Source organism: Radiomyces spectabilis (genome assembly GCF_025331425.1).
Source record: "Radiomyces spectabilis strain NRRL 2753 chromosome Unknown BYT42scaffold_8, whole genome shotgun sequence".
NCBI classification, from domain to species: Eukaryota; Fungi; Mucoromycota; class Mucoromycetes; order Mucorales; family Radiomycetaceae; genus Radiomyces; species Radiomyces spectabilis.
Genome location: NW_026251933.1, coordinates 1,494,758 through 1,509,870, shown reverse-complemented (window position 1 = coordinate 1,509,870; position 15,113 = coordinate 1,494,758). Strand labels below are relative to the sequence as shown.

The 15,113-nt window shown below is 43.3% G+C and overlaps 8 protein-coding genes across 8 annotated transcripts; 5 read left to right on the top strand and 3 right to left on the bottom strand.

The window, feature by feature from the left end:
* Positions 1-386: 386 nt before the first annotated feature.
* On the top strand, positions 387-3,173 carry BYT42DRAFT_547092 (ras guanine nucleotide exchange factor domain-containing protein; the record flags this gene model as incomplete). The annotated part of the gene is made up of 4 exons (XM_051565924.1): positions 387-449; positions 568-643; positions 714-1,154; positions 1,288-3,173. 4 exons carry the CDS (start codon positions 387-389, stop codon positions 3,171-3,173), a joined length of 2,466 nt encoding a protein of 821 aa, XP_051422567.1.
* A 287-nt stretch (positions 3,174-3,460) lies between these two features.
* On the top strand, positions 3,461-5,307 carry BYT42DRAFT_574620 (uncharacterized protein). Its single transcript, XM_051568870.1, has 9 exons — positions 3,461-3,568; positions 3,640-3,697; positions 3,770-3,941; positions 4,008-4,154; positions 4,218-4,327; positions 4,399-4,571; positions 4,644-4,770; positions 4,838-4,977; positions 5,043-5,307. Exons 1-9 carry the CDS (start codon positions 3,541-3,543, stop codon positions 5,066-5,068), a joined length of 981 nt encoding a protein of 326 aa, XP_051422566.1. The 5' UTR covers positions 3,461-3,540; the 3' UTR covers positions 5,069-5,307.
* A 235-nt stretch (positions 5,308-5,542) lies between these two features.
* Positions 5,543-6,421, top strand: BYT42DRAFT_606005 (histone). Its single transcript, XM_051571137.1, has 5 exons — positions 5,543-5,683; positions 5,767-5,834; positions 5,920-5,958; positions 6,031-6,142; positions 6,233-6,421. The coding sequence occupies exons 1-5, from the start codon at positions 5,584-5,586 to the stop codon at positions 6,322-6,324; spliced, it is 411 nt and encodes a 136-aa protein (XP_051422565.1). The 5' UTR covers positions 5,543-5,583; the 3' UTR covers positions 6,325-6,421.
* BYT42DRAFT_574612 (Aspartate/glutamate/uridylate kinase) lies at positions 6,422-8,552 on the bottom strand. The gene is made up of 7 exons (XM_051568869.1): positions 8,406-8,552; positions 8,250-8,330; positions 7,978-8,167; positions 7,774-7,869; positions 7,526-7,667; positions 6,795-7,447; positions 6,422-6,711 (listed from the first exon to the last, which is right to left on the bottom strand). The coding sequence occupies exons 1-7, from the start codon at positions 8,519-8,521 to the stop codon at positions 6,460-6,462; spliced, it is 1,530 nt and encodes a 509-aa protein (XP_051422564.1). The 5' UTR covers positions 8,522-8,552; the 3' UTR covers positions 6,422-6,459.
* A 1,944-nt stretch (positions 8,553-10,496) lies between these two features.
* On the top strand, positions 10,497-11,196 carry BYT42DRAFT_386545 (uncharacterized protein). The gene is made up of 2 exons (XM_051563335.1): positions 10,497-10,853; positions 10,933-11,196. Exons 1-2 carry the CDS (start codon positions 10,578-10,580, stop codon positions 11,065-11,067), a joined length of 411 nt encoding a protein of 136 aa, XP_051422563.1. The 5' UTR covers positions 10,497-10,577; the 3' UTR covers positions 11,068-11,196.
* On the top strand, positions 11,127-11,880 carry BYT42DRAFT_386536 (uncharacterized protein). Its single transcript, XM_051563334.1, has one exon. The coding sequence runs from the start codon at positions 11,326-11,328 to the stop codon at positions 11,836-11,838; it is 513 nt and encodes a 170-aa protein (XP_051422562.1). The 5' UTR covers positions 11,127-11,325; the 3' UTR covers positions 11,839-11,880.
* A 964-nt stretch (positions 11,881-12,844) lies between these two features.
* On the bottom strand, positions 12,845-13,500 carry BYT42DRAFT_574600 (uncharacterized protein). Its single transcript, XM_051568868.1, has 2 exons — positions 13,381-13,500; positions 12,845-13,306 (listed from the first exon to the last, which is right to left on the bottom strand). Exon 2 carries the CDS (start codon positions 13,119-13,121, stop codon positions 12,906-12,908), a length of 216 nt encoding a protein of 71 aa, XP_051422561.1. The 5' UTR covers positions 13,122-13,306; positions 13,381-13,500; the 3' UTR covers positions 12,845-12,905.
* Positions 13,501-14,087: 587 nt separating this feature from the next.
* On the bottom strand, positions 14,088-14,442 carry BYT42DRAFT_615173 (uncharacterized protein; the record flags this gene model as incomplete). The annotated part of the gene is made up of 2 exons (XM_051571932.1): positions 14,088-14,180; positions 14,251-14,442. 2 exons carry the CDS (start codon positions 14,440-14,442, stop codon positions 14,088-14,090), a joined length of 285 nt encoding a protein of 94 aa, XP_051422560.1.
* Positions 14,443-15,113: the final 671 nt, after the last annotated feature.

The following is a 15,113-nucleotide window of genomic DNA, read 5'->3' as shown; positions in this document are numbered from 1 at the left end:
ATACACACGCTTGCCAAAGGGAAAACTTACGTGACGAGGATAGCGAATATCTAATAAATACGGATGTTGGGCCACGCAGTATCCTTGGTGGTAGAAGCACCAAGTCGGGAATACAACGTTGACTGAGGAAAGAAGGAGGCTAGAAAAAAAAGACGGAGCATCAAAAATACTCTGGAAATTCGTAATGTATTGTGAAGCATCGGCCAAAGTGATACGACCAAAAGGCAACCCGTCTGTCCTGCCTCTCACCGGAAAACAAAGTCCGTCTCTTTTTTTCCCTGACCTTTTTTCCCTTTTTCTCCCTTGGAACTTTTACAACCTTTTACCATTCTTGCTTGGATTGACTGTTCTTTCTCGTTTTTTATTTCTCCTGCACAACTTATGTCATGGACATTGCCAAGGTTCGTTTCTCCGAAGCGGCCCACTTGCTGGACAAAGGCTGTGTCAAGGTAAAATGGATTTCCTATTGAGCATCACGAACATTGGCCCCGCAATCAAAAAACTTGCACTTCCTCTATGCGCGAATCTCATACTTACGGTGGGCTTTTTTGTTTTTGTTTTTTTTAGGATGCTTATCTGGGATACCTCGCGGTGCTGGAAATATCGGCCCAAGAATTGCGCAACGTAAAGTTTGTTCACCATAGTAAGTATTTAATTTTGGTCTCCTTGAATATCCGATAGCAGTGTGCTTAGAATGCATTGAAACCCAATAGCGGTTGTAAGTCGACCAATGGATTGTGAAGAATTACTGGCTACTATCCATTCCAGTCTATATTCTCTCGAAGATATCATCGTGAAACGGTCACCGGATTCGCCACGATCCAATTTACCGTCGGCAAGATCCACTCCTCCTATCCCGCCCAAACCTGCAACACTTCAAAAACCCAGAATCCCGCCCAAACCTACACCGTTACAATTGCAACCCCTTATTACAGAAAACTCTAAACCTACCACTCACTTTTCTCCATCACAGCCAAACGTGCCTTATCCCATTGTCTCCATACCCGCCTTATCCTGCGACACTCCCGATCCCATCTGTAACGAAACGCCAAGGATACAGACTGATGTAGTCACAGAGCAAGAAAGTGCAATGGAAAAGAATGATGAAAATAAAGAGGTCCACGACTTGCTGACCCAACAAATGACCGAGGATCGTAAGTGAGAAAAGCAAAGGATGGGCGGGGGTGAGATGGAGGGACCCTTCGGAACCGCTAAATTTACAGAAAGCTCGGAAATTCCTAAAACCATCCTTTTTTCTTCTTTTTTCCTTCTTTTTGTTTATGTTAGATGATGAGTTGCAAGAAAGACGAAACTCGCTTCATTCACCCGAGGTAGAATTGGGGGTCGATTTTACGTTTTGGAATACAACTCAGTGGAACAGTTCCATGGAAATGCAAGAGACTGCACAATGGACACCAGACAATGTGTTGCGTCAATCGGTCATCAATGTCAGCCTTCTCGTCCCAGCTCAAACCCACACCGGCGAAAGTCTTGCACCTCCCATGCTTTCACATACCGATCCATACGTACCCAACATTCCCGCCCCTCCTCTTCTCACCCTTCACAGGCAATTGCAAACAAAGTTGGATGAACTGGAGAAATCGCTGAACGAATGCAAATTGTGGCGCCGTCATTGGCTCCATGCAGCTGTTGATCCCCCTAATATGGCAAATCATCAGCTTGACCCTGATCTCGACAACAAGATCCTGCAGCGCACTGCATCCGTGGCTGGTACACGGGAAACCCTAAATAAGGTCCGCACATTGTACATGAGCGCAATGACGGTGCCCGATATCCTACATCTTCCTCCTCATCTGATTGCGTATCAATTCACCCTCATTGAATCCGCCATTTTTCGCGATATACCCATCAGCGCCCTTTTGTCCCATTCGCCTCGTTCCCCACACCCGAAAATCACCGCTTCCACCGACTTTTTCAACTATGTCACACGCGCTATCGAGCACACCATTTTACTGCCGCAGGAGGCTTCTCGGCGAGCCGAAATTATCCATCGCTGGATCAAGATTGCTGCCAAGTGTCTCACCCTGCACAACTATCAGACTTTAAAAGCCATTGTTTCTGCTTTGGGCACGCCCCCTGTTCAACGGTTACGGCGCACATGGGAATGCATTCCTCGCAAACGCTTGGGCAGGCTGGACCTTCTCAACTTGCTGATGTCGGAAAGTGATAACTATCGCCGATTCCGTGAACACATGGGATTAAGGAAAAGCCGCAAATGGACGAAACCAGTGGTTCCCTTTCTCGGTGTCTTTATTCATGACATGACCTACTTGGTGGCTGCCGCCAAAGGGAACAAAGAGGACGATCCCCGTGTCCAGGATTTACTGTCCCTGTTCCAAATGTTCCAAAACGCTCCAAAGTACTCACAACAACCTCCATCGTTTCTGATGAAATCCGCACGAAAGCCCATTTTTCGCACAGGTAACATTACCAATGCCTTGCCGTTTACCAATCCGTCGACCAAAAACCCTAAACTGCATACTCTGACGACTCATGGCGATGAAGACGAGCAAGTGGAATTGGAACAGCAAGTAATCACGCAGTATCTACTGATGCGACCTTGGGTGAATGAGAAAATCATTGATGAACTCAGTCTGTTACGGGAGCCTCCCAAATCTCGCGCTGGATCGATGCCGAATATGACCGTTGGGACTAGTCGATCGAGTGCCAATGGAGGCAGTGGAACGTATTCCGGTAGTCTCCTAAGCAACGCTAGCTCCCTGGTTCGTTTCCAAACCAACAGTGGGTACAGCACCACCACCTCGATGGCCAGCTCCGACCAGGAACCGGTGACACCGACCACGCCTACAGGAGACGACAGTCGTCGCAGCTCACTTGTTTTCTGGCCGTTCCGAAAGAGTATGGATCTGACGCGGACAGTATCCTTTGCTGCATCTGACAGCTGCGATGATGTTCGAATATGGAGCGACGATAACGACGATGAGGATGAAGATGAAGACGGAGCACGCATGCTTAGCGCGTCTCATGTTGGTTTGCAACGAAGGATTTCACTTCACAATCGACGTCGACCTATTTTAGGACCGCCTCAGTCCGCTGTCCAGAAGCAGGCCACAGGCCATGCTCGCAGCTATTCCTTGCCATCGGCCAAACTAGCCGTTATGGTGGAGCCGTACCCAGCATCGGAACGATAGAGGTTTCATTTGTATTATTTTCGAGAAAACAAACATCACACCTGTAAAGATACCATACATTCATGCGACTTGCCCATTTTTGAATAAAATTGTTCATTTTTCATCATGACACATAGGCATGTGTTGTAACCTCCAACAAGAGGACAAAAGTACGTTTATTATACGTTAAAACGGTTTTGCGATCTGATGAAAAAATGAGAGAGTTAAAGGGGGGTTTTTTTTTTTTTTTTTTTTTTCGTCCCGAAGACATCCGTATGGATGAATAGCGATAGAGCGTCACATTGTGACGGTGCTGTGCAGGTGAAAGTTGAACTCAGTTGGGAACCGCCACAGTGCATAGACAAAGTAAGAATACCACGAGCGAATCATGTCCAACGAAGCAGGCATCACTCAAGGTCGGTCGTCCGGCGACACGGACAAAGTAGAATTGGTTCTAATCCTATTCTTCGTTCCCTGCGACTTGTAGACGAAGCAGCTATTTACGATCGTCAAATTCGACTGTGGGGTCTTGATGCCCAGCAACGGTAACCCGCTCCGCCCGTTCCTGCCATGCTCCCAGTGTGTATGCTTTTACTCAACAGACATTTTTCTTGCAGTATTCAAAAAGCACACATCCTCGTAGCTGGTGTACGTGCTTTAACCGATGAAACGTGTAAAAATCTTGCTTTGGCCGGTATCGGATCGCTGACACTGCTCGATCACACCACTGTCATTCCTGAAGATCTCGGCGCTCACTTTTTCTTTAAAGAAAACGACATTGGTAAAAACGTGAGTTCTCTTCCATGTAAACATGTACGTCAAGGCATGATACTGATTGAGGAGGGGAAATTTTAGCGCGCGGTGGCAGCCGTTCCTGCTATTGAGGCCTTGAATCCGCATGTCGTGGTCAAGGTCGACGAGGGAAATATTGCCGACAAAGACGATGCCTTTTTCGCTGAGTTTGATGTGGTATTACTCATTCATGAAAAAGCGGATATCTTGGTGAGTCAAACCCCCCCCCCCCACAAGCGTCTAAAAAAGAATACATCTTCTCATGATGCTTAGACTCGCGTCAATGCCATTCGAAAAGCCCAAGGCAAGCCATTTTATGCTGCGGATGCTTTTGGCTGGTTTGGGTATATTTTCTGTGATTTGAATGTTCATACGTACATTGAGTGAGTTTATCTTATTGGGATGGGTAAGGCGACGAGAGATCTTACCAGATTTTACGACGATGATAATATAGAGAAAAGAAATCGTTACCGGCAGGCGCCAAGGCCGGTCAGGATCCTGTGGTGACCAAAACAACGTGCGTAGAGCAATATGTTACATTGAATGAATCGCTGCAAAAAGACTGGTCTAGCATGTCGGTCAAAGCATTAAAAAAGAGGATATCACCGTTGGCGTTCGTTATGCAAAGTAAGTGCTCGTTAAGCTTGTCTACTTGTCAAAGAGGGAATGCTGATCATACCTTTTTTTTCCCTAATTCAGTGATTTTACGGTTTGAACAAAAGCATCATCATCTTCCGACACAGCAGGAGCTCTTGGACACTAAGACACAATATTTGCAAGAGTTGGGCATATCAGATAGCACGGTCGTGTCAGATGACCTCATTAGGTAAGTTTGGCAAATTTCCGATAGGTTGTGGGAGATACAGATATTGACAGGCTTTATAAAATACCAGCATGGCATTGGACTTGAGAGAGACTGAACTGTGTCCTGTGGCCTCGATCGTTGGTGGCGTATTAGCGCAGGAAATTATCAAAGTACTTTCTGCAAAAGAACTTCCGATTTCAAACTGGTTCTTTTACAACGCTCTCGATGGTAAAATTATCAATATCAAACAGCATACAAAAGGGAAAAATAATAATATTGTTTCGATATTTTAGGAACCGGACTCATTCATCGATTGTAAAAACGGGCCCTTTGTTTGACTCTCACAATGAGGTCTCTCAAAATGTCAGAAATTTCATTATCCCACAACAGTAAACACAAAAAACTCAACTTTTGTACATTCCCTTTTTTTTTCTGCTGGAAACGGTTCATTTTTACCTGTTGCACCATTGGATGAAAAACCTCATTTTTCCCTTTTCCATCGAATAAATGTTTTCTGTTCTGGAGATCAGCCGCAGCAGATTTGGGGGCAATCTGTGGTTGAAATAAAATTTATACAGATGCGCGGCTATAGAATGGGAGGGCCTTCCCAAAATTTTTGGCTGATTTTTTTTTATGTAGTGCAGTTGACACTAGCACTGAGACATTGGGAAACTGGCCTGCTGATGTTCGTCCACGCACTTTGTAATTACAAATGGCAAAGCGACGGAGTTTAAAATAAGACGTCACAGCTATAAAAGAGGAGGATCACTGGCCCGGTTTGGCCTAATTTTTTCCTTTCTTTCCCATTTTTTCTTTCTTTTCCTATCGAAGAAAATGGCCAGAACCAAGCAAACTGCGCGCAAGTCCACTGGTGGCAAAGCTCCTCGAAAGCAACTTGCAACCAAGGCCGCTAGAAAGTCGGCTCCCACTACCGGTACGATTCTTACCTACGACTCTTCTCGTCTAACCTCTTCCGTTTTCTTCAGGGTAGCTAACAGTTGTGTTTTCTTTTCTTAGGTGGTGTGAAGAAGCCCCATCGTTATAAGCCCGGTACCGTCGCTCTTCGTGAAATTCGTCGATACCAGGTAGAGTTAATTTATACATCATAAAAATCATATCAAATATACTCATCCTTCTTTTTGTTCTGTTTTTTCACTTTGGATGATATAGAAATCTACTGAGCTCTTGATTCGCAAACTTCCCTTCCAGGTAAGCACAACGTAATTTCGAATTTTTTTTTTTGGTTCGCTTAAATTTTTTTTTCTTTATTCTTCCCAATAGCGTCTGGTTCGTGAAATTGCCCAAGATTTCAAGACCGATTTGCGTTTCCAATCGTCTGCCATTGGTGCTTTGCAGGAAGCCGCTGAAGCTTACCTTGTCTCTCTCTTTGAAGGTATATCTTTTGCCTTTTTATAATGCTGCGCAATTTTCTCTTTTTTTTTTACATTTTTTACTGATGCATGATTTTGTGCATTTTTTTTAGACACCAATCTTGCTGCTATCCATGCCAAGCGTGTTACCATTCAACCTAAGGATATTCAACTTGCTCGTCGTCTCCGCGGTGAACGTTCATAAATATACATCGTCGAACATCACCGACTACGCTCGTCAATAGTAAATCCCGCTTTTATGAATACATCGTTTTAAAGCAATAAAAATAATGTTTGTGCAAAGTATAATCCGTAAAAAAAAAGTAATAATTCAGTTGGTCTAACTTGGAAGAGTAATTTGTACTCCAGGATCTAGATTAAGTAAGCGTTCATGAATGGCTTTCATGGCCCCGAGTGCCTTGCTTTCCTCGACCACACATGAGATGTTGATTTCCGACGCTCCTTGTGAAATTATCTCGATATTGATGTTGGCCTCCGCCAAGCATGTGAACATTTTCCCAGCAATACCGACCATGTTTTTCATCTGTTTACCAACCAATGAGAGAATCGCCATGTTGTGAATGACGTCGACCTACAAAATCCAATGCCCAAAAAATTGAGTTCAACTAGAATATTGGACACTGGTCCAACAATGGGTTGCGGAAAATATATTACCGTGCCCAATTTTTCCAATTCATGCCGCGCTTTTTCCAGACTGCTTTCTACCATATCAATGCCCAAGGCCATGGATACATGGACTTCGGATGTAGAAATAAGATCGACCACAATGCCATGCTCGTCCAAGGCGGTGAAAATCTTGGCAAGAAAACCGTGACTCACGTTTTTTCGGTTGGAGTGGACGTTCAAGACGCAAATGTTATCTTTGATGGTGATGGCGGTGGGGTGTTTTCTGGATAAATCGTGGTGATACCCGTTCTGGGCTAATTCAAAGCGAGAAGGAGGGGGAGTGGCGTGGCCGTTGGGAGAACGCATGACGGCATCAGGGAAGATGATGGTTCCTGAGCCAGCAGGATTTTCTACGTTTTTAATGCGAATGGGAATATCGGCTCGAATCACTTGTTCCATGGTGAACGGATGAATGACTTCCGAGCCGTAGTAAGTCAACTCGGCCGCTTCTTCGGGGGTAATAAAAGGCAGCAATCGTGCACCAGGAACTTTGCGTGGATCTGCCGTGAAAATGCCATCCACTTCTTTCCAAATCTGCAATTCCTGAGCTTGCAGTCCCACCGCTACCAATGCAGCACACAAATCCGTGTATCCACGTCCAATCGTCGCTAAAAGACTGCCCGGCACATTACCAAAAAAGCCTGGAAAAATGGGATCATCGGTTCCCGTTCATCGTTTAGCTATATGCTGCGGCTGTTGCCCAAACCAATGCCTCTTACCGGTCAACACGGGCACTTTGTTCCCACATTGTCGAACAATGTCACTCAGTCTTGCACCGAGATAACTGTAAAAATCTTGGTCCAGTACTGCGAATTCTTGATCAATGATATTGTTCAGCACAACCAATTCACTGTCAATGCCCTATACAGAAAAAAAAAATGATACAATAAAGTTAAACCGAGACGAAACAAGGACTTTTGTCAGTTATTCGAGAAATGGCACGAAAAAAAGTAAGATATTTGCTTACTTTATCTTTAAGTACAGCGGCTACAATGGTGCAAGAAAGACGTTCACCAATACCGACGATGATGTCTAGGGAACGAGGTGATATTTCATCGATAATCTAAAAAAATCATGGTCATTTCAGATAGAGTTTAGTCGTCGCCAAGGTCCGCTCAGATCCAACGGGTAATATTAAGAGAAAAACTTCTTGCATGCTTTTTCGTCCTACCTCAGCTGCTTGTAAAAACGACCGGAGTTTCACACAGTCTTTCTCCAATTGCGCTTCCAGTTGTTGCAGAATCTCCGCATTTTTGACGTGTGCTCTTGCGGCTGCCAGATGGTCTTCTTCTATTTCTCTGACAATATCCAGGTATTTCGAAGAACCTTCGGTTAATGCCTCCTCAGCCGCCCGCAATAAACTGTGATTGAAAATACGCATTGAGTTTTCCATTGGACGGGCAAATATTTTCATCATCTATTGTATCTACAGAGCCTCCATACCGATTGGTGGTTCCTTTATCTTTCGATTCACCGCTTCGAGCCGAGCAGACCACAACGACCCGATTTGAATTCATATAAGAGCTAGTGTGATATGTATTGCAAGTGAGTGGCGATGGTGACGAACGAAAAATTGTTCCTGGGGAGAGAAGGTCTTACGGGACAATGGTGGAAGCAATGACTTCTAGGAATTTGCCTACGCTAGTTCCGCCATATTTCTGAACTACCCAAGGCAGGTCCGGGTCATTTTGTGATGATGGTGATGCCGATGACATTATACGTAAAAGTAAAAGAAGGAAGCTGTTGGTAGGTTTAAAACCATCATGAATCAAGGTCAAGTCACAAAGAGATGATCTCTTTCGATGTTCAATCTCAGCTGTGGCCAAAGTTTACCCTTTGTCATCCTCATTTGGTGATTGCGCCATCGTAGCAAACTTTTTTATTGATTCTATTACTTCTCATCTACAAGAACCTTTTCATTCATTTATATTATTTCTGATTCTCGACCGGTTGATATAACTATTTCATGTTACTATGCATTTGCGATGTGATTCATTTCAGAAAACCCAGCAACCAATCGCTGTGACGATGGATGGCATGGTTTCTATCACGATCAGTCGATGATGGAAAACCGTAATTCGACTCGCAAGATAAAAACCCGTCGTTTACTATTGTCCATCCTTTACCGAAAACTATAAACGGCTCCCATCCTCATTTCTCAATGTAAAAAGTTATGTCACAGTCATAATGAGATATAAATGATGTTGTACTAAATTTCATGCCTGAAAATGACTCAATAATAACTCACCTCATAGGGCGTCGGTCACCCAAAACTCTGGTCAACAAAGTAGATTGTACCCTGGAGCCCAAGGACCCATAGGCATGTATGAGCCCACCTTGAACTTTACGCTTGTTTTTCACATATTTATGTGAACCTAAGCGAACCAGGCATAGGCTAGAATTTTGGAACCCAATAGGACAATTCATTATGTTATGACGTCGTCTTCATCAACCGAGTCAAAGCATCCACCATGACCAGCGGAGCCTGCGTGATCAGGTGTGCCTAGGGCTTGTAAAAGATCAGATTACCTCTTCAAGGAACCCCATAGCAACAGCAATCCATTTCGGGTTATTGCTTACCAACAAGCTATCACTGGCAGCAAATCGTGTACGATTGCCCATAAAAAGCTACCTGCGACAACTGAAGGGTTTAATTATTGCGATAATGCATGGCAGCAAGTGTTTTTATTTGTACCGTAGTATTCCCCTGTTAATGTCTTGGTTTTCTAATCTATTGCATATTTGCATTTCATGAACTGTATCCTTTTAAACGGTTGGGGGGGGGTATTGGATTGCGTATGACTAATGACTCTAGCGAAGTAATATATTCTTCTTGTGTGTGGAATGATGTTAAGGAGCTGAACATGGTCCCGATTCAAAATTGAAGTCGAAGGAAATCATCAAGGAGAAGAGTACAGTTACCCGAGAAAGAAGACCCCATTCCTGCCATAATGTACCGAGAACCTTTGTTGATCCTGCAATCCTTGTATCCAATCACACTGGCTATCTTGTCCTTGATACCATGTCTTGAATCATTAGGTGATGTCGTACAATCGAAGCGTGATAGAACCCTTTGATAAAGGACGCCGCCTTGAGCACCTGCTCCTTACATAAGATGATCCCATGGAGGTCCAAACTGCAGGTCCCTTGAGAAATAACTCTTGCGCTACGAGAAGCAGCAGTATATTCCATCCCAAAAATACGAGATGATTGAAGTTGACGTTGCTACTGATGGCTCACCGGCGGCTTCCCGAAATCGTACCCTGTGTGTCAGCTGTAGGGAGTTGATGACGCCGTCGACATCATCTATTTTATCTGAGAATTAGTGGCCTGACCAGATGTTTCGCGGTACCGACCGATCAGGGAGCACCTCTTGCACGACGTAGCATGCGTGCACCAACATCCAGAGTTGCCGGATGATTCGAATGATCCTTCATGTTGCAGCCTGGTACGATTCGGAGCGGAGAAAAGGCAGCCCAATTTTCAAGTGGAGATATCTTCCCAATCCTGCAAACACGCTCAAAAGTTTTTTGCTTTGTTCATCATCCACACTCTCCTTTCGTGAAGTGGTACATGAGCATTTGTTGCCCAGTCATTATTTGATATAAGGCTTTAGGAGAGACGAAACTGGTGTAAGAGGGACAGCAAAATAAGCAGATCCATCTTTCTTATGAAGCCTTCTCATAGGCTCTATAATTTCTTTCATTTTTTTTTTTTGATCAACGCTTGGGACACTCCAAAATTTCACTCCAAAATTCCTTTTGAGAAACAATGAATTCGCCCAGCACACGTCATCATTTGCCGCGCGTGTTCTTTTTCTCCTTCCTGCTTTATTTGCTGCGCCTGCGTAAGCTTCTTTCGTTCATCCAGTACGAAGAGGGTTCGAAAAGAACCTGCCCGTGCCCATCGTCAAAGCAAGAAGAAGGGACCCCTTTGAATCACATGGCGGGTGTTATTGCAAGCAGAAGACGTCAATTCTTTCGACTTTTCTGGGAATGCTTTCGAACCTTGATGAAAGGATCCATTTCAAAGAAGTTCACTGTGCAGGTAAGTAACCGAAAATCATTTATAATTAAAACTGTACCGTATATTAAGACATATTTGACCGACCATAAATCGTAAACAGCCACATGAGGATCCTTCGAACAACCCGGTCACTGTTGCCCACAAAAAACAGTGCTTCAACATGTCTGCTAATACGAGCAGCTTCATTCACCGAAATAATTTGCTACCGATGGTGTCGGTTATATGGTCAAGATGAAACTTTGCTGATCGAATTATCGTCGGGAAGCCTACGTGAAGATTTTGACCATACACTTGGCGATTCTCTGAAGCTGCTCGAGAATTTGATTGCCGTTGTCAATACGTACCGTGCCAAGTATATAATAGTGACAAGACAGCCTTCCAAAAGCTCACGGTACTGGGGATCCAGTCTGTGAAGACATCGGTATCACTCTCTGTCACCGAGGATAGGACATTTCTTTATCAAACGCATCGAACGACTGGAATCCCGACAGAAATGAAGCAGCAGTATTGTCTCGTTTCTCTTTTCGAGCTTCTGGCCTTTCTACTGGGAATTACCCCCCCCCCCGGTTGTACATACCTCGAGGGAATCAAAGGAGAATACGACAATACAATCAGGACCAACGGGTTTCATGACCTGGTAGTACAAGCCAAGAGAGGTGTCGAAGAGCGACAACTTCGTATTCTTCCGCCCTGCGTACTCGGTAGGAGATACCGTCAAGTCGTCGAGGAAACCGAGGTCCCTCTGGAAGTACAAATCAAACGACATTATAGCCGCGATCTGCGATTCTTGGGCAATGCCGGTTTTCAAGCACGCCGAGACCAGCTGGAATACTTGCATAGGCGCCACATGGACAGGCTAGACCGCGGAACACTCCACACGATGGCACCTTGCCCACCGACCGTGGAACTGTTCAGCCCGCAGTATACCACTTGGTTTATGGGCGCAAAACCTGGAGTGCTCATCTATCGAGTGGCCAATGCAAGCGGCCGCAAACCCAATGCCTGACCTGGACGAAGAAGGGCAAGACAATACCTGCCATGAGCAAGATGAAGTCATAATGCAACTTCAGAAAGAGCATACTGGTGTTATTTCAGTACCAAAAGAAAACACCATGAAGGGACTTGTGTTGCATCAACTTGTATGATTGTTCATCTTTAGTCATTTGTATCATCATTCCAATAGTACATACCATAATAAAACCCGTATTACCGTCTTCAATGACAAAATTGCTGTGCTCTGACACTGTATTGCTTTAGTGTTTGTTATAACTTGTTTGATTGTTGTAGCACAGGAAAGTGTGCAAAACAGCGTGTGATATATCCGTTCGGAGTAAAGTTTGCAAAAATCCAAAATGTCAACGAGACTGAAAATATTTGCTTTATTAACAATGAACACTGATGGCTAATTATATGCTTCCTAGGTAATTCTCTTTTTAAAGGTGAGTATCCGCTAAAAGGAACAATTTTTTGGTCTGAGGAGGGGTGGATAAACGGTAGAAAGGAATGTCCGGACTTATAGGAAGGACGTATTCTATGCCAAATGAGAGGTCGGATGGGTGATATCCATGTCGGGTATGAAGGCGTGCAGGAAGGTAAGACGTTAAGAAGGTGTGTAAAAAGGTGTACAAGAAGGTAAGATGGTGTGTAAGAAGGTAAGAAGGTGCATAGGGAGGTGCATAAGAAGGTAAAAAGATGCCAAGAAGGTTGAATTACGTTACTTTTGCAATGTGCACTGCATTGACAGTTTCCAATGTCCCGTTTGTTCTCTTCAAAACCAACCCATACAAAGCTTCCTCTCTTCTACTGCTTCTGATATTAAACCAATCATTGCTTCATTAAATTTAATTGTATTTTTGGAATTTGCTGCGTGTAGAATTTCTTTGTCGAGGAGAAAACGCCAAAAGGTTGTAGTAAGAAAGCATAGAGGAAGTGAGGGGAAATTAAACTGTCACCACTTATTTTTTGCATGAGAGGGCATGTTCAAGAACCTATGGGCCTTCACCTCTTGGTGAGTAAGTTTATGCTTTTTATGCGTATAAATTGATATGATATCCTTAAACATGTATATATTATTCATATGAAGATGCTTGTCAAGAAACTGATAATAAAGAACGTTGTAACTCTATTTAGTCGCCAGATCACCAAGACTTCTACATCGTCGCCACACATCGCGTTGGCTGTGTATAAAATACCAGGTTTAGTCATCCCGTTTTTGCTTTCCGTCATTAACATAATACGAATGAAATAAGAGTACAATAAAGCAACATTAGACGTCAAAGTCGCTATCATTTGCACTATAAGAAAGTGAGAAAATGCATTATTCCTCTGAATAGACGTGTAGAAGTTTAAGGTGATGGTCTCACAATATGCGACCAGATTAAAAATGAATAAATACGATATGTTTTAGCCTTAAGGTTTCTTTTTTTTCATTTGATTCCGCATTTTTGTCATTTCGCCGCAGTCCCGTATCGTTCCTAGTATATATTCAATTTTCCATGAATGGTGAGAACTAGGAAAACTGCTTGGAGAACCAATAATATTGTATCACCTCGATCAGTATAGCCCCAAAATTTTTCTGATACATACTTGTATATAACGAGGAGCGTGCTATTATCAAGGCACCAACAAAAAAAAATGTACATAAAAGACGAACAGGGTAAAGGTGTTTTTTATGCTTATCTTTACGCTATTTGGGAGCAGCAATGACGCTAATAAACATGGGGAAGGTTGTGTTACTTGGCTGCGGTTGATTTTTGCCTCGGCATAACGTGATAAAGCAAGTTCCAAGATTGCAGATGACATTGTACCACTCGGTATCTAAAGTGAGAAAATACCTCTTCGCGATTGATCGAGAATCGCTAATGCGGTGCCTCAGGTTACTCGAGACCTAGACAGAATGGGAAAGTAAAATCCATAAAAGGAAGGTGTCAGGATGACGTTGATAAGGAACTTTTTATGGTATTTTTCCCAAAAGGCAAATCAGCGTTTATTCTCTGAAAAAGATTAACATCCCGAAACATGCGTTGAAAAAATTTACAGTTTGAATGAATAAGTTAAGACGGATGGATGCATTCCGCTTTTTGCAAATACGAATAAACTAGATAAAATGACAAGGGAAAAAAATGGTACAAGGGAAAAAAAAGCGCTTTGAAGACCTGCGGAAACCGATATCCGAATTCAAACCAGCAAAAAAAAAACCGAGATTGTTTGATCAGTTTTTTTTTTTTTGTTTTTTTCAGTGATGGATGGTCCCGCTTATTTCGTCAACTGATTAATGTTTGACGGGAAACTCTTGTGTGAGTTGTGACTAAAGCTTGCACCATAGTTTCGTCGCCAGTGATATTCAGCCTAAAGTTACAAAAGAAGTTTTTTGTTTTGTCAGTAGATGATCAAACAGTATATGCGATGAGGTGCATACCTGTTTTCTAGCTTCCCATGAATGATCTGGCATGACGGTGCTTGATCGTCGTCGTGCCATTGCGTGTGGTGACAAGGGATATTCTGCGTTTTGTTCGGAAGTTCCCATCGAATTGCGTCGGTTGTTCACATAGGCAGCGGCTCCTGCTGCACCGACAGCGCCCAAAGTAATGATAGTTCCTGGTCCTGGCATTTTTGTGTTTTCGTTTGAAATTGATTGAAGTGAAGAAAGAGATGTGATTTGAATTCAGCGACGCTGGATCGCCTCAATTTAAAGCTTTTTTTTTTTATGCGCAAGAAAAAAAAAAGCATCCGAGGCACACCAGAAAAAATCCCAGTGGCCAAGAGCCCGATCTGGTTTATGAGGTCATGTGCATGGGTTGTCTTGATTTGCCTTCCTAGTGTGTGAATCATGCAAAACAGGTTCAATTAAACCAATCAGAACGCAATCCGCCTGTTTAAGCAAATTTATTTGTCCACCCTTCGTTTTTCATAAAGTACTGATTCCCTGCCAATCTTTGACTTGATAGTGCTTTGAAAGCTTATCTTGACCAATGATAACATATTATCTTATCCAACTATTTTCCCTCCTGGTCACCTGGTAACTATATGTCGTGAGAATGCACCAAAGCTATAATCACTTTTTTTCAATGTTTCTCAACATTTCCATGTTCCTACAGAAACAAACCAAAGATCTTGACCGTTTCAAACAGAATCGTATGTGATTGGTTTACGGGCTTGACCATCTTTGCCCTTTATGACTTGTTTCAAAACCTCTCGCTCGTATCTCATTTCGGAGGCTTCCCAAATCAGGTCTTCCGTCCGGAGAGGTCAACTTCAAAATGAAAAAAAAAAGATAACGGT

Excerpts from the sequence above, each read along its gene's own strand:
- BYT42DRAFT_574600 (XM_051568868.1), bottom strand. The coding sequence starts at position 13,121 with ATGATAGCGACTTTGACGTCTAATGTTGCTTTATTGTACTCTTATTTC.
- BYT42DRAFT_386536 (XM_051563334.1), top strand. The coding sequence starts at position 11,326 with ATGAAGCAGCAGTATTGTCTCGTTTCTCTTTTCGAGCTTCTGGCCTTT.
- BYT42DRAFT_574612 (XM_051568869.1), bottom strand. The coding sequence starts at position 8,521 with ATGTCATCGGCATCACCATCATCACAAAATGACCCGGACCTGCCTTGG. Across the intron at positions 7,870-7,977 it reads CGTTTTTACAAGCAGCTGAG|ATTATCGATGAAATATCACC; the intron begins GTAGGACGAAAA and ends TGATTTTTTTAG. Across the intron at positions 7,668-7,773 it reads CCGCTGTACTTAAAGATAAA|GGCATTGACAGTGAATTGGT; the intron begins GTAAGCAAATAT and ends TTTTCTGTATAG.
- BYT42DRAFT_386545 (XM_051563335.1), top strand. The coding sequence starts at position 10,578 with ATGAATTCGCCCAGCACACGTCATCATTTGCCGCGCGTGTTCTTTTTC. Across the intron at positions 10,854-10,932 it reads CAAAGAAGTTCACTGTGCAG|CCACATGAGGATCCTTCGAA; the intron begins GTAAGTAACCGA and ends AATCGTAAACAG.
- BYT42DRAFT_606005 (XM_051571137.1), top strand. The coding sequence starts at position 5,584 with ATGGCCAGAACCAAGCAAACTGCGCGCAAGTCCACTGGTGGCAAAGCT. Across the intron at positions 5,684-5,766 it reads AAAGTCGGCTCCCACTACCG|GTGGTGTGAAGAAGCCCCAT; the intron begins GTACGATTCTTA and ends TTCTTTTCTTAG. Across the intron at positions 5,835-5,919 it reads GTGAAATTCGTCGATACCAG|AAATCTACTGAGCTCTTGAT; the intron begins GTAGAGTTAATT and ends TGGATGATATAG.
- BYT42DRAFT_574620 (XM_051568870.1), top strand. The coding sequence starts at position 3,541 with ATGTCCAACGAAGCAGGCATCACTCAAG. Across the intron at positions 4,328-4,398 it reads AATGTTCATACGTACATTGA|AGAAAAGAAATCGTTACCGG; the intron begins GTGAGTTTATCT and ends ATGATAATATAG. Across the intron at positions 4,572-4,643 it reads GTTGGCGTTCGTTATGCAAA|TGATTTTACGGTTTGAACAA; the intron begins GTAAGTGCTCGT and ends TCCCTAATTCAG.